Source organism: Lepidochelys kempii, chromosome 17 (genome assembly GCF_965140285.1).
Source record: "Lepidochelys kempii isolate rLepKem1 chromosome 17, rLepKem1.hap1, whole genome shotgun sequence".
NCBI classification, from domain to species: Eukaryota; Metazoa; Chordata; order Testudines; family Cheloniidae; genus Lepidochelys; species Lepidochelys kempii.
The window spans coordinates 7,045,187-7,060,237 of NC_136396.1; the positions used below are offsets into that span (position 1 = coordinate 7,045,187).

General features: G+C 42.0%; 2 protein-coding genes across 7 annotated transcripts in view; one reads left to right on the plus strand and one right to left on the minus strand.

Annotated features, from left to right (window-relative positions):
• Positions 1-8,334, plus strand: part of ZNHIT3 (zinc finger HIT-type containing 3) — a 35,038-nt gene extending 26,704 nt beyond the window's left edge. The window contains exons 1-5 of one of the 3 annotated variants that reach the window (XM_078849258.1): positions 605-771; positions 1,402-1,433; positions 1,557-1,649; positions 2,958-3,038; positions 3,616-5,097. In XM_078849258.1, the coding sequence (XP_078705384.1) occupies positions 620-771; positions 1,402-1,433; positions 1,557-1,649; positions 2,958-3,038; positions 3,616-3,806 (549 nt within the window). In that variant the 5' untranslated portion in view covers positions 605-619 and the 3' untranslated portion in view covers positions 3,807-5,097. Of the gene's footprint in view, positions 1-604; positions 772-1,401; positions 1,434-1,556; positions 1,650-2,957; positions 3,039-3,615 lie in introns of those variants that run through there. The other 2 variants (XM_078849257.1, XM_078849259.1) reach the window with 2 other exon arrangements.
• Positions 4,232-15,051, minus strand: part of MYO19 (myosin XIX) — a 44,213-nt gene continuing 33,393 nt past the window's right edge. For 3 of the 4 annotated variants that reach the window (XM_073315397.2, XM_073315394.2, XM_073315398.2), the window contains 10 exons: positions 14,590-14,766; positions 13,415-13,561; positions 12,728-12,835; positions 11,505-11,575; positions 10,255-10,361; positions 8,299-8,468; positions 7,364-7,493; positions 7,057-7,142; positions 6,218-6,526; positions 4,232-5,295 (listed from right to left, as the gene is read on the minus strand). In XM_073315397.2, coding sequence (XP_073171498.2) covers positions 5,167-5,295; positions 6,218-6,526; positions 7,057-7,142; positions 7,364-7,493; positions 8,299-8,468; positions 10,255-10,361; positions 11,505-11,575; positions 12,728-12,835; positions 13,415-13,561; positions 14,590-14,766 — 1,434 coding nt within the window. In that variant the 3' untranslated portion in view covers positions 4,232-5,166. Of the gene's footprint in view, positions 5,296-6,217; positions 6,527-7,056; positions 7,143-7,363; positions 7,494-8,298; positions 8,469-9,702; positions 9,826-10,254; positions 10,362-11,504; positions 11,576-12,727; positions 12,836-13,414; positions 13,562-14,589; positions 14,767-15,051 lie in introns of those variants that run through there. The other variant, XM_073315400.2, reaches the window with a different exon arrangement.

The window sequence follows — 15,051 nt, forward strand, 5'->3', positions numbered from 1 at the left end:
GTTGAATACAAGGGTGAGATGCTTCAGTCACCTGAGGCTGGTCTATCCAAATATGTAACACAGCACCCCTCCGCTCCCAAGGTAGGGAAGGACAGGGTGGGGAGTGGTTCTCAGTTAAGGGCTGAGAGGCCACAGGGGCTCAGACCCAAGGACCGGGGCCCATGCCAGGGCCCCCCGAGGGCGTGAACAGAACAGGGGTTCAGCCAGCGCTCCGTACGTGCACCCCTGGGTGGCAGGAGCCTGCACGGCCCTAGGGCCCAGTCTCTAGGGTGCCGCAAGTCCTCCTCTTCTTTTTGCGAATACAGACTAACAGGGCTGCTCCTCTGAAACCAGACACGACCCCGTTCTCGCCCCAGGGGCTGCCTCAGAAGCACCGGCGTGCCTCTTGAGGGCGGCCAGCAGTGATGCTCTCTGTGCTAAGCGCCTGGCCCTGGGTCTTGTCTCCTTAATTCCTCTTCTCTTCCCGCCCATCTTGTCTCCTGCTGTTGCTCGGGGTGTCCCCAGCGGCCAAGGCCCCCAGTCCAGCGGGCAGGGGCTGACCCGGGGCCTCCAGCCCCCCCCGCCCCCGCGCTGGGGGCGGCGCGCATCGGCGATGGATTAGTAGAGCCGGGTGGAGGCGATGGGCGCGCGGCTGAGCGGGGCTTGGGGCGGAGCCGGAGCGCGGGCGGCGGCTGGGAGCGGACGGAGCATGGAGCGGCAGGGCGGCGGCTGCGGCGTGTGCGCGGGGCGCGGCGCCCCCCGGTACCGCTGCCCGGGCTGCCGGGCCAGATAGTGAGTGCGGGGGGCGCGGGCTGGGACCCCCCCCCGGTCACGGCCGGTTAAACAGCCCCCTCCCCCCCCGGTAGGGGCACCCGGCTCCCAGGCCCGGCAGGTTCCTCCCGTGACCCCCCCTCCCGGCAGGGGCCTCCTGGCTCCCGGCCTGGGCCGCTCCCCCTCCCCCGTGCAGTAGCGGCCCGTGGCCCCTCAGCTGCGAAGGGAGCCTCGTGCCGGCTGCCGGGACGGGTCCGCCCCCCCCCCGGGGCAGCGGCCTGCGGCAGGGAAGGGGATCCTCGTTCTCCGCCCGCCGCCGGTTAGAGCTGGGCGCGGCAGCCCCCGGAGCCCCGCGATGGCTCTTTCCCCCTCGGGGGGGGGGGGCGCCCCCTCTGTCCTACAAGTGAACCAGCGGAGCCGCTTCGTTTCTGCCTATTCGCCGGCGCTGCTGGGCCCAGACCCCGTGCGGGGAGCGGGGATACTCGCTGCGCCGCGGGGAGCCGCTGCTTGTCCCCGAGGTTGCTCGCTCTGCAAGGAGCGTGGCTGCAGTTAGTCTCTGGCGGCGCCCAGGCACCCGCTAACGGGTGTTTTATTAAAAAAAGGAATGGCTCTTTTTTTTTTTATACTTACTTACACTGTTCTTTGTTGTAGTTGTTCTGTCCCCTGCTACAAGAAGCATAAAGGTAAGAAGATGACTTTGGCTCAGCGCTGTACATTGTTCGAAAGGAGTTTTTAAGATACTGCTCACTTGCAGCTGTGTGACCTTCCTACTGTGGAGAATTCATGTAACTTTGAATTTTTCATAGACCAGTGTAGACCCAAACAGGATCAGGTTGGAAAGACGCTGATTACAGACCCATCCTCACCTTTCAGAAGAGTTAAACCAGTGGAAAATGAAGGTATGTTTACTTCCTTTATAAATATACTAAAAGCATAAATTCTGGATATCGATTACCAAATGAGCCTTCTGTGGCTTCTTAGCAGAAATGGTCACACAAAAAGAACCAAAGAGTTCATCTTTCATCTGCTTGGTTACTGCTATTTTCTCATTGGAGAAAGAAAAATAGCCCAAAACCTAGGGACTGGGAAAAATTAACACGCCAATTATGTACCCAGAAAAATAGAGGACAAATAGGTATTTGGTTACCATTTATTCAGTATTCAGGCAAAAAACATTTGTCTGCTAAAGGGAAAAAAAAGTACAACTGTCCACTTATTTTATATTAACAGTGGATAGACATGCCTGATTTAATAAATGTCATCAAAAGTTTCACTCTCTCTAATAAAAGTACCAGAAACACCACATCCTGGATATGGTAAAGAGGCTTTCTCTGTAATATAGTTAGCGAGATCTAATGATTAGATTACTATGTAATGTTTTTCTAAACAAAAGCTCATTGTGGTAATGATTATAATTTTGTCTGATATTTAAATGCAGTGATTTGTAAACCTGTTAAAACTGCCTAAATACATTTAATCCCCCCATAAATAGACAGGTTTTTAATACATAAAATTAAAGCACATTATTATAAAGGCTGTCATTTGAAACAATCTTATAATTGTTCCTACTTTTTGCTGAATACTTGCCTGTTTTAGCAAATGCCTGCTATTGTTTATGTAAGGGAGGGAAAGTTTTTCTATAACTGTAGAATGTAGCCTGTTTGGTTGGAATAGTACTGCTTCCTAATAGAATTGTTCCTTTAGCTGGTTAGAATATGCTTAGAACCCAGAATCCTTCTAAATAGCTATCTTTTGTAAAGTACCTTGTGACAAGCTAATGGGCTCTACAGCTAACACATGTGAGTTTAATCGGAACATCTGCTTTTTTATTTTAAATTAAATATGTAGCTAAGACTAAACTTGAATGGGTAGTTGTCCAGATTTTCAAATGAGTCCTCTACATTTATACCAAAAGCAGAAGGGCCAAGTCCTTTTTCTTTAGAAAGTGCCATGTGAGTGAATACCTATTCAGTGTTTCAGGTATTACAATTGTGTAAGGTCTTGTCTAGGAGACCTCTACATTGAATGGTACTCAGAAGGTTACAGGAAAGTGGGATGAAGGAGTCTAGGTATTTCACAGCTGAGGTTTACCCCATTGCCAGTGGGTGATCTGAGTTCTAAATGAGGGATAGTAGATAGGAGTCACAGCAACAAGACGAACATTTCTTTCTATTTTATCAGTTAAACCACATTTCTGTTTGTCTTAGGAAGCCATTGGTCTGTAGATGATATCCTGACAGAAGATGATGAGGTGGACAGAGTTCCACTGCAGAAACTCAAACTCTTAGGTAATCTTTAAAATTAATGTGTGATGTCTACGGTAAGACCTGACACCAGTTCTGCTTCAGTCAACACCTAAGAATTCTATTAAAAGCTAAGTTGAGAAATTCAGTGCTCGGTCTTTAGTTCTTCATGGGAATCTTTATTATACCATTAGTAAGGTGTGTGTTAGTTTTTGTACAAAAACTAAGAGTAATTTCCAAATAAACTGAATTGGGAGTACCATAGCACATACACAAGGACAAATAAGCAACACATTCTTTGACTGTACTGCTGGACTTATTCTCCAATTGCAGGAAATTAGGTATTTACAAAAGTAGCATCTGCTGAAGCTTTGGGGGGTGAGTTTAAGTCCTCTTAGACAACAGATAATGGGAAAGGTTGGGCTTGGGTTTTTCCTCTTAAATATGTGTGTAAGTTTCCCTCCTACATATTAAGTTTTTCTGGTTTCCTCAAGCAGATGCAGCATTAGGTTGATTTTAAAAAACAAAAAACACACTTTCAAACCCATGATTAATCCCCTGCATGTTTTAATTTCAATGTGGCACTCTTCCTCCTTTAATTAAGTTTCTATTTTTAAAATAGGGGAGTCTAAAGAACTGAGAAGCTTACTACTCAACCCCCATCTGCAGCAACTTCTGTTAACTGTAGATCAAGCCAAAGAAAAAGATTCCCTCATGAAAATATATATGCAAGAGCCATTATTTGTGGAGTTTGCAGACTGCTGCTTGAGGGTTGTTGAACCTCCAGAGAAAGAGAATTGGCTTTTGGAGTGAGACTCTTCAGGAACAGAACTAATCATGAATTTTTCTAAACCTGGAAGAAATGTTTTATTACCATGTGCTTTGCTGAAACAGCCTCAGATGGTTCTCTCTCTCCCCCCCACCCAGTAAAACATATTTAACTCCTGGATGTCTGCACTCTAATTCTCACCTCCAGCGTTGTCATATGGTAAGCTTTGTCACAGGTGGCTGAAGAGAGGGGGAATATGTATGCATCTACTAGCTGTAATTGAAGGTTAGTGTTTTAGTGCTGTGACTTACTTTCTCTTAGTACAGGTTCCATTGCCAACAGTAGCTGTGCTAGGCATTGCTGCTGTCAGGTGTGTAAGGAAGGAGAAAGGTTAGATTAAGTCCCCTAGTGTTTAAAACTTTATCCTTCAAGCATTTGACAAACCTTGCTGAGAAATTAGAGTCCAGAGAGCTGCACAAGATATTTATTAAAATGCTAGGTAGGGAAGATTAACAAACAAAACATACATTTCCCTGCTTCAGGTCAAGCAAGAGGAAAAGAGCCCTTTTGAGCTCTCTTGCTCTAAAGGTTCCCATGCTAAGAAACACTTCTGCCCCTACACAATCTGTGACCCTAATCCTGGGGATGGGTGCAACAGTGAAGGGCTCTGGACCTTAGCAGCATCAAGAGGGTGAAACTCGTTATATACTTTTATCTGAGTTTGGACCAATACAATTTAACTGCTTAAAAGCAGCATGTTAACTTTTCTTCAGCTGGTCAGATACATTGAGCCCAGTCTTATGATCCCACTTTTCCTGAGCCAGTTGTGTCCAGCACTAAGCTCCACCAATTCTTGTATTTTATTCATAAGCATTAGCAACCTGTTGAATTTTAGTGCTCTTCGAGGTAAATGGCTGTATGTTTGCCTTGGGGGGGGGGAGGAGAGATTGGGGGATGATCCCTAGTAGTGTTCAGATTTCTTGAAAAACTCACTGTTGACCTCTTACTTTTCCCTATGCAGTGGAGGGCTGGAAGGATATTTTACATCAGATCATAGAGCTACTTGTTCAATTATTTCCCCAAAAATATTTTAGTTCTATTAAAGGTTGTTGTGATTTTGTTTGTCCTACTGTAGTGTTTTCTTGGTATTAATACTTCCTCTATTACCTGTAGGAGAAAGTAAGAAATCTGTGCTAATGGCCAATATATCTGTAATACTTACATATGTGACTGGGGTGGGGGGAGGAATCAAGGTTCCAGGGTAGCAGCTGATATTTTTAAAATTGATCTGTCTCATACATGAATATTGTAGATCGATTAAAACATTTAGAAGCAGCAGCTTGAAAGAAGTCCTTCCTTGAAGGAAAAAGTGCAATAAATATTTATGGTGGCCAAAAGTTCAAATTATGTAGTGAGCAGTTTTCCCCTATCTAGTAAGATTTGGTTGAATCCAGCGATCATACAGGCTTGGTTATGTGGACTGATGTTTGCGTGAGGCAGTGGAGACTTCTTGCAGTGAAACTTGACAGAGCCCTAGGAAGAAAAATAATTAGTTTTTAGTTGCAGGGGAGGGGGAAGAAATCAGCCACACACTGGGCTCAGTTTGCTACCAGTCACCAACCCACTGACGTTAGACTACGTGCAGAGCGAATAAATACAACTCCCTGTACGTAGGGGTGGGGAAATCTGGCCCTCAGACTTCAGGGAAGTTACAGCAGAGAAGAACTTGTACAATAAGCCCTTCAAACCAGCAGGGGCTACAGTACTACATTTTTAAATAGGAGATTTTGGTTTTGAATGCCAACGTGCATGCAACCAGTGGTTGGAATTTAGGTCCCCCGTATGCTGAGGCTTACACAAATGTTCCTTCATGCTTAGCATCCTATGATGGCATCTGAGTTTATTTCATGCTGAGAAACAGGACTAAAAAAAAGCTAGGCCTTTAAGTAAAGAGCAGTTCATGGAGAAGCAAGTGTGGGGTTGTGACTTGACCAGTTGGGGGCAGTTTTACCTAACTGAATCTTTCCCCAATTTGCTCTCTTCTGGAAACAAGTGGGAGAGGAGATAGTTCAGTGTTGCCCTCCTCTGAATTCTAGAAAGCCCTGGTGGTGCAGATTTTTTATAGGCCCATACTTAGCACTTCTGCAAGCATTTTCGTATCAAAAATGCTTCCAGCACTATATTAACCTTCAGCGTCCTGATGGAGTGCACAAGTTATGAAACTGCAGATAATTATAAGTTAAATGACATGCCTAAGGTCATAGGAAGTCTGGCTGAGCCAGGAAGTCTCGCTCAGCCTTGGACATTCGTGGGGCAAGGCTGTGGCTTACAAGCACAAAAGGCTCAAGTTTAGACAGTAAATCTCACTAGCTATGCCGTTACGTAATAACCAGAGTTTGTTGCATGTCAGGTCATACTGCTGACTTTGAAGTGTTCTCAATATTAGGTACGTTACCTGTGGGAGTGCTCTAATGGAAGTGATGCCACAGCTGAACAGATTGCTCTCCACTTTGTAACCGTTGTTCCGATGAAGTATTTTCAAGCATGCCAGAAGGGACAGGTCTTTTCGAAACCCAACCACTGTAACAGGTGCAGTAGAAAGAACTAGTCCAAGAGGCCAGAACTGGATTATTGCACTTAGAGGCCAAGTCTTTTCCAGTGGACTAGGTGACCGGTCTAAGGAAACGGTAGCACCAGGAACAGGGGAATGGAATTTTTCTTCAGCGTAATCCAGCTCCTCTGCTGCTAGCGCATCCATTCTTGCCTTAGGGAAGAGAGACAAAAATATTCCTGAGAGACTGAAAGGAGCAGAGGTAGCTAGTTCAGAAGTAGCCCCCTATGCCCTTAAGTTATTAGAATCTTCCAAAAACAACATGGGCAATTTAACCACTAGGACAACATTCTGCAGAATTAAAAGAGTCTAGGTGGCTGGTTAAAACACTAACTCTCCATTAAATGAAGCTGAAGAGCAACTGAGGAGTTGATCCCGCTGCCCTCAAAGGGGACTAACTGCAGGATTGAATTCTGAATTCTTGCCTTTCTCCCATCCTTCAGCTTGAGAAAACTAACTCTGGTCCCAGGAGAGGAGACTACAGAGACTGGTTTTCTCCTTTCCCATTAAGAGAAACAGAGGAGGCATATTTATAGTAATGGGAAGGAAGGAATAAAACAGCAAGTCACAGCACTGTACTTTTAAGTTGTCTTATGACTACCTGAAGGAGGAGAATATTTTTAAACACGTAAAAAGAAGCAGGCAACCAGACACTGACTCAATGCAGTTCGTATGGTACTTACTTTCCATTTCCTCCAGGCACGCTTTATAACAGTAGCAGCCCGGCGCATTCCTTGAAAATGTTTCTTTGCTAACCAGGAGCGAATAGCTGAAGATTTAATCAGAAGAGTCAAGAATAAAGGAACTGGTGTATAGAGGATCTCAAAGCCTTTACCTGTAACAAAGCCAGTTGTATACATTTCCTAATTGTAAACTTTGTGCCAATGTTCAGTTATGGCACCCAGACCCTGGCACTTTGAATATTATTTAACCCATCTGGAAAAATTACCTTTGGACATCAGAACCACACCTGTATCGGCTTTCACCTACCAGCTTGGATGATGGTAGCAGACCATCTCTGCTTTGATAGCTTCCTCTGCTTAAATCTTCTCCAGCAACACTGAATGCAAAATGCTCTCTCAGATAGTACTGCTGCTCTTCTAGCTTCAAGTTGTTCTAGCTGTGGCAAGGAAAAAATCTTGCCATTAGTAGACTGCATATTCATTCAGTCATTTAGGAAAAAGCTGTGATTGGCCTCTCATTTTTCATTAATTTAGAAGATGGATCCTTTGGTATTTTGCATGAACACATTTCAGAAAACTATTAAACAGTGGTGGGTTAATGTCTCCATGGAGACATGAAAATATTTCAGTTTCTAGAACTGTAGATCATGTTTTTAAAAGCCAAAGAAAAGACATACTAATTAGATAGTCTGCTATTCCTAAAGTGAGAGGGAAGAGACCTAGGGGTGGGAAAGTGCCTAGAAGAAAAAGACTTTCTATCAAAGCCAATGCAAGAAGCTTGTTTAAAGTGGTCTGCTTCATTAGCCTAGGCCCAGTTCAGCAAAGCATGTAGCTATGAGTTCAGCAACATGTTAAGCACGTTGTGAACAGGAGATTTGACACATAGGAGAGGAATGAAATTTATCAGCCTGAAACTGAATATAATCTTCAGTGCACCTGTGACGAGCAATAGCAAATGAGTGGGCATGGAAACAGGTACAGTCTGGGTGAATACCTCATGTCCCTGACACAATGGAGATGGGGTTTTTAAAAGACTAAATGCCTACTCCCATTGGAGCGTTCTCACCACATACCAAAGTGTAAAAGGTTTTTTTTGTTTTTTTTTTTAAATAATGTGAACAGGGTGTGAAATTCTGGTTCCACTGAAGTCAGTTTTGTCATTGTCTATAATGGAACTGGGCTTTGACTCATATTGCAGAAGCACACCCTTGTTCTTCCAGGAGGTGAATGTAACGTGCTTACCATGAAATTGGTCATAAAGATTTTGGTTTTTCCGCAGTACATCAAAGAGTTGTTTGATTTGGTCTCTGTTTGCTTCAGGGAAATAGCACTTTGTCCCACGGTCACTTTCTGAAGAATATCATGGATGACAAAGCGTAACGCTTCATCATCATCTGCTGTTGGAGTCAAACCTGCAAAATGCAAGATGTTGAAGGGAGGGAAAGTCAAGCATCTAATTAAAAAGACTGGAAAATTGTCTCAATATAAGTGAAAGGGCAGAATTACTGCAATGGTTAAAACCACCTACGTAGAAACTGATCAGAAACAGATAAACAGATCCTATGCAATCTAGAAAACAAAACTGAGAACAGGAGCAAGCGGCAACGGATTTAGACCTTCAGTGACAATGTTCTGCAAAAAAGCAAAAGCACTGAGCAGGACTTCACCACAGTGCTTTAGATTGTAGTTTTAAAAGGGAAACATTTGAGATACCTAAATAGGAGATGATTCTGTCAATGAATGAGGGATTATTCTGGCCACTTTTGAGATAGGATGGACACAGTTCTAGTCACGTTATTAGGAAATTGCCAAAAAATAAAGAATGGACAGCAGAGTGAGCACGAGAATGAGGGAAATTGGTTGAGAAAAGGTTTCACATGGTAATTTTTCTTTTGGAAGAAGGAAGACTGGAGGATAGACAATTCAGGCTAGAACTACTACATATCTCTTTCCGAGTATAAAATAGTGCTGCCTGGTGATTCTGAATGTCAAATATAGGAAGCTGGAAATCCCTGCATCTTTCCACCCCTAACAATGCATGCGTTTCTGCTTGTTCATTGCAATACTTATTTCTCTTTAGGAAATGGAAGAGTTGGAATAAGCAATACATTTAGGCTGAATGCTGAAGTTTTGCTTTTCTTGCCAACAGAACACCTGGGGATGAGCAGTGCTTCCATTGGCCACCACTGGGAACCAATAGCCGTATTGCTTATTCAACAGGAAATAGTTTCCTCCTCTTCATCCTCAACCTGTTACCTACTACAATAAAGAGGGAAAGTAGCTAGTCAGGAGAAGGCATTTCCCAGGCCAGTGTCCAGTAAATTTGTAATGGCGAGCCACAGACAAAATAGTTATCTGCTTATACTTTACTGCATATAACTAACCAAAGCTAAGCAATCGTTATTTTCCCAGATACAAGGAGACTGAGCGAGTTAGAACCTCTTGCACCAATGACCAATGTTTCCTAGCTTACCGGGCTTCCTTTTTTATGTTAAAAGTTAGATGTACAAACTTAATTAGATTAAGGTTAAAAAATGGATTAATATGGTGCACGTTGCAGATACTTTCCATGCCAAATTTAACAATGAATGAGCTGGTACGTCTCCTAATAGCCCCTCTTTCAGGAATTCACAGCATATGTATTACCTTGTGAATAGGATTACTTTTTACAGTGCATCCTCAATTGTTGCTCTGAAATACAGACTCGCATAGAGAAGTTTGCGAAAGGTAGAAGAAGCAGTATAATAGCAGCAGCAGAATCCAGTAAAGCTAGAGGCCAATTGTATATTTGGCAACAGATACATGAAACAGAGAAAGGACCGTAAGCAAACAAAAAGAAACACTAAAATTCTTCAGTTTACTTATCTAATGCAAAAAACATAAAAATATTCACAAAAGAAAAAACAGGATCATTTGAAAAATCGTATTCTACTCCAGATGAGAATACAGCTATCTGCACAAAGATGGAGGGTTTAGCATGGAAGTAATTTTAGTTAAACAGTTTTAAAAACCTGCCTTAAATGCCAGATTGTATGGAAATTAAATTAAATGACTAGAATGTAAAAATACTATGAAAGCTCAAAAATGAGGTACTTCCCCAAAACTGAACATGTGATAATACAGTAGCTGTATTTGATTTATGCAATATCAAGAAATTCTGTATACTACAGTGAGCTGAGTGAAATGAATAAAACCTACCTCTTTTCTTCTTAGCGGGAGAGAAACCATTTTCATCTGGCATTGTATTGGATGTAGGTGATTTTCCCAGCACTTTATAACGCTCAGTAAAACTTTGGAAGGAGACCCTGACAGCCAAAATGAAAATCAATCCTACATGAGTACCATTTACAGTATGGCTCAAATGCTTAAAAATGATCTTTTAATGAAAAAAAACAAACTAATTTTTGGTGTGAATTATTAAAGGAAAGGATGAGCAAGGTTCCATTGCACACAGGTATAGACTTAGTTTTTGTTTAGGAAATTCTACACTGCAACAGCAGATATTCCATGCCCTGGTTTAAACAGGATTATTCCATTTTTAGTTGGTTAAACCCACAGAGTTTTACTACTGGAGGCAAGCTAGCTATCACTGCGACTTACTGCATCACAAAGCTATTCTGCTGTGTTAAGTCTTGGCTCTTAAATACAGGACAACCCTGCAAAAGAATTGCTCAGATGGCTTTAAAAACCCACTGTTTCTATGAGAAAAATCCAGAGACAGCACTCATGATAGCTGGTTTTCAAAAATCTCCACCAAAAGCTAATGGATTTAGACATTAGCTAACTAAAAATGAGTGGGAATTGTGTTGCTAAATCCCCGGTTGGTTCTCCAAATCTCAGTCTCAGAATACAAAATTCCTTACTAAGAACAGAATAATTAAGTGACTTGTCTGTGCCACTGGCAGATTTCAAAATTGTCATATACAAAGGCTGACCTGATCTAGTGGCAGCATAATGAACTGTTACACTGATGTGGGGGTGGAGAAATGGACATAGGTGACAAATCTTATACCCATATTTCTTAAGCCAACAGGTCATAGGGCTGTTTCCTTTCAGCATGGAGATTTTAAAAAGGAAGGTGGGGAATTTAGGCCTCTTCTGTTTAAATAAGCGGAATATGCATCTAAAATTCTCTACACTATTTTGAAATTCTTCACCAAGGTGCATTTGTCTAAATAAGCCATACAGCAGAATATGTAGGTTTCCTGCCAATTTACATTTGGCTAATCAGGTAAGAGCTTATCTGTCCACTCAATCTCTATAATAACAAGTACTCAACAATTACGTTGTAATATAAATATGTAGAGAGGGATGAAATTGTCCCTGGTCAAACTCTGTGGAAGCCAGTGGAGTTACACTAGACAAATCTGTCTTATGAAGACTAAGCAGCTATATTCTGAAGATAAAGTAAAGTAAACACAAGAAACTTAAAATTCATTAGGACTTACCTAATAGGAAATCCAGCTGCACTGATGCTGATAGTTTCTACTATGCCACATGCCTCAAGCTGACTGAGAACCTATAGCATGAATGTAAACACTTTCATTCTGTTTAGGTATTGTTTACCAGGGTTTCTATCAGTGCAAACTACCTTTGATAACCTACAAGTTTTTCAAAAGACTTGAACCTTTCTATTCAAAAAGTTTCCAAGAGCAATTAACATTCACCTGTTCAATCTCTCAAATCTGTTGATTCTTTGAAAGATGGCAAAGTTATGGAGCTCATCTCCCACTTACTACAGTGGGAGTTTAGCTTAAGTACTGTAGCGTGAGTGTGTTAAAACAAATGATACATTACATTTAACTCTGAGCAGAGAGTTAGACAGGACTGTCCTATCCCAGACAGTTTGCCAGAAGTCTTGAAACTTAATTTCGTTAGGTGTCCGATTTCCACCCCCTCACACATTCAGCTCATTCACTAGTGGCAGAAGTTCCTTTACTTTGTGAAGTAGGTTGTTTTGCTCCAACCCCAAGCTAAACTTTTACCTGCAATTTGTACTGAGGATTTGCCACCTATGTGCCTCACCACAAATGGCAGGAAACTTATCCTGAATTTTCCAACCAGATTCTTGTTTTGAATGTCAATAAAGGACCATCAAGATAGATCCTTTGTAGATATAAGCATCAGCGTAGCTCCATTCAACAGAGCTTTTGATACACCAGCTGAAACTCTCCAAGTTTAGCTACAATTGCTCAGCTCCCAAAGAACCTCCCACTCAGCATGCATTTCAGCTGTTCTCATCTGAGTTGGCAGACCTCCTTCTATAGAAACTAGGAGTAGGCACAGCTTAAAGGTGTGTATTCTAAAATAGACTGTGCCATTAAGATGTGTCTTGACTCAGAGCTAGGTTGAGTGAGCTCCAAGCCCCCCAAACCACTAAATCCAAACTCGTACTGAACAGCATCATCTAAGAGAAACTGAGGTTTCACATACACAGTATTTATCAATGAAGCTGCAGTGAAGAGATCCTCACTGAAGATTCACCCTAGTTTGGAGAAGTTTAAGTATCATCTATGATACCTCTGGTAAGTTCCCTTGTCTCAAATGAAACTTTCAAGTTATTTGCTAAGAAAAGTGCTTTACAATCCATATCATACAGGGCCTGATGCAAAGCTCAGTATGAAACCAATGGAAAGACATGGACTCTGAGGAAAATTCTTTGTAGAGTTACCTCCTCTTTTTCAAAGGTCATTGCTTTGCAATCAGCATTAGGCTTGATGCATCTGATGTAATGAGGTGTAGTGCTTTGCAAGATCCGCATCAGACGTTCAAGTGAACCCTATAGAAACAAACATAGCAATTATTAATGACCATGCCATATTGAGTCCCTTTTGTTTTTCCAGAGTAGTTTGGCTAATCAATAATTATGTTTTTAAAAAATCCTGATGTTTATTCATGGCAGTGTTCACAGGCCCACAAGAGCAGAACTGCTTAATTTCAGCATAATAAGCACAGCTGGTTTGGTTTTTTTTTAGGACAGCTAGAACAAATGATCAGTATTCCTTTAAAGATAGCTTCTGGCACTTTTTTATTTTGGGGGTAATTCAATGTTCGTACGTGGATTGATTGCTCTCTGCCTGGGGTTGTAGCAAGTCCAGAGACGGAGGTATCGGTTTGACATACAGCCACAAGATGGGTTAAAAAGCACAAAGGAAGTACAACAGACTCCAACTTCTACTTGTTTAAATACAGAGGCTCTCTACTCAACAGTGGAGTTTTATACCAGTGTATCAAAACATTATTTGGCACAGAGTCAGGAAATAAATGGAAGGATTTTACCATAAGTTACTTGAAGACAGCAGCAGAAATCAGGCAGAAGGATATAGTATGTAAGTAGCATCACTCAAACAAAACAAACCTTGAACTTGGAGACCACTGTAACTGCTGCTGCTCTGTTCTGGGTTTTGGTATCATTTTGGCTCTTTTCTGTCATGGGAAAGAACTTCTGAAGCAAGCAGTCTTGGGAATTCTTCAGAAGCTGGAGTAACTCCAGTGGAACTGGGTCCTATATCAGCAAATACACGTCACTAGAATTTGGTGGAGTTACTTGGATACATAAGGCACCCTTAAAGATGTAACTAAATAGTCATCACATTTGGCATCAATAAGGTTAGTAAATAGGCTGTATCAGAATTTTATTACACAACAAAAGCAATGGTTTAGAGACCATTTCAGATCTGACCCCATGTATTGAATATGAATTCACAAATACAGGAAAATGCTGAGAGTTAGACCATATTTACTAAAAATGGTGTCTGTTACTAGCGTTTTCTTATGGAGGGATGGCACAGTGAGAAGACTAAAGCACTCATGGAGTTTAGTTTAAGTTAAGCTGCCCTAGGGCTAGTTAACTAATCATCAGGTAGTCCTCATAATGGACATTAAAACACTTTCCTATGCTGAATAAGAGATGATATTCACTGCATCACGATACCATTTCTTAAAAGTTCCTTGCAAAAAAAGGTGACTTGCCGTATCAGAAATGACATAATATAAAATAGATTCTTGTGTTCACAGATTACCTCATTAACTTCCTGGTAGGCATGGTGCAGAAAGACGCTAAGTTTTAAGTTTCCATGTGATATTAGTAAACGGCCAAAGGTAAGTCCATGCTGCTGTTTCCTTGATCATGTGGAAGTTTAAAATCTGAATTTAATATTCATAATTAAATGCACGACGACAGTTTTGGAAGCTGATGTCCGCTAGTCACAATATGCAACAGTAGTGCAAACGCCTCTACGCTGCCCCAGCAATATGACCAAACCCTGGAGAGAACATCTTTAGGGGCGAGAGGTCATGGAGTCTGCATGGCTCCCTTAATCCTTGGGCCTCTGAGCCTGCTACCAAAAGTGCTACCTGTCCTGGTGATTGTTCACTAGGAACTGGACTGAGATGATCAACCCCTTTCACATGGCCAAAACAGTCATCTACTAGTAGTGGATGCATGCACCATGTTAAACAGCAGTTAAACACTATTTTAAGGCTAGCTTCTTTCATGAGCCATGTGCTTATTTTTATTTTTAAAATACATACCCTGTTTTTCTCCACCATACCTTCCACTTGGTAACAGACTTTGCCAGCATAATGGAAAACAACAAAGTTTGGCTTCTTACTAAACTTGTCCCGGCTTATGCACCCGTTATGAGACAAAGCGTTCTCAATTCGGGTTTGGAACTGGCCGACATTAGAGGACCTGTTCAGACGACACTCCTGTGTAATGAAAACAAAAGGTAGAATTGCAGCATGTCCTATTTGATATAGGCAAACTTTACCTGCGCAACAAATAAAATCTTTCAGGCATTAGTATACTTAGACAAGTAAAATGCCTTAAGGTCGATGTTGCATTTGGTATTCCAAGTCCTTTAATGTTAAAGTACTTTAAAAAAAAAGTGACCCAGTCATTGGGGTTCTATGTTTGACATCAGTGGAGTGCCTGGGATACCCTGCAAGACTGGGGGAGGGATGTGGGGAAAAGAAGCTCCCATATAGTATTAT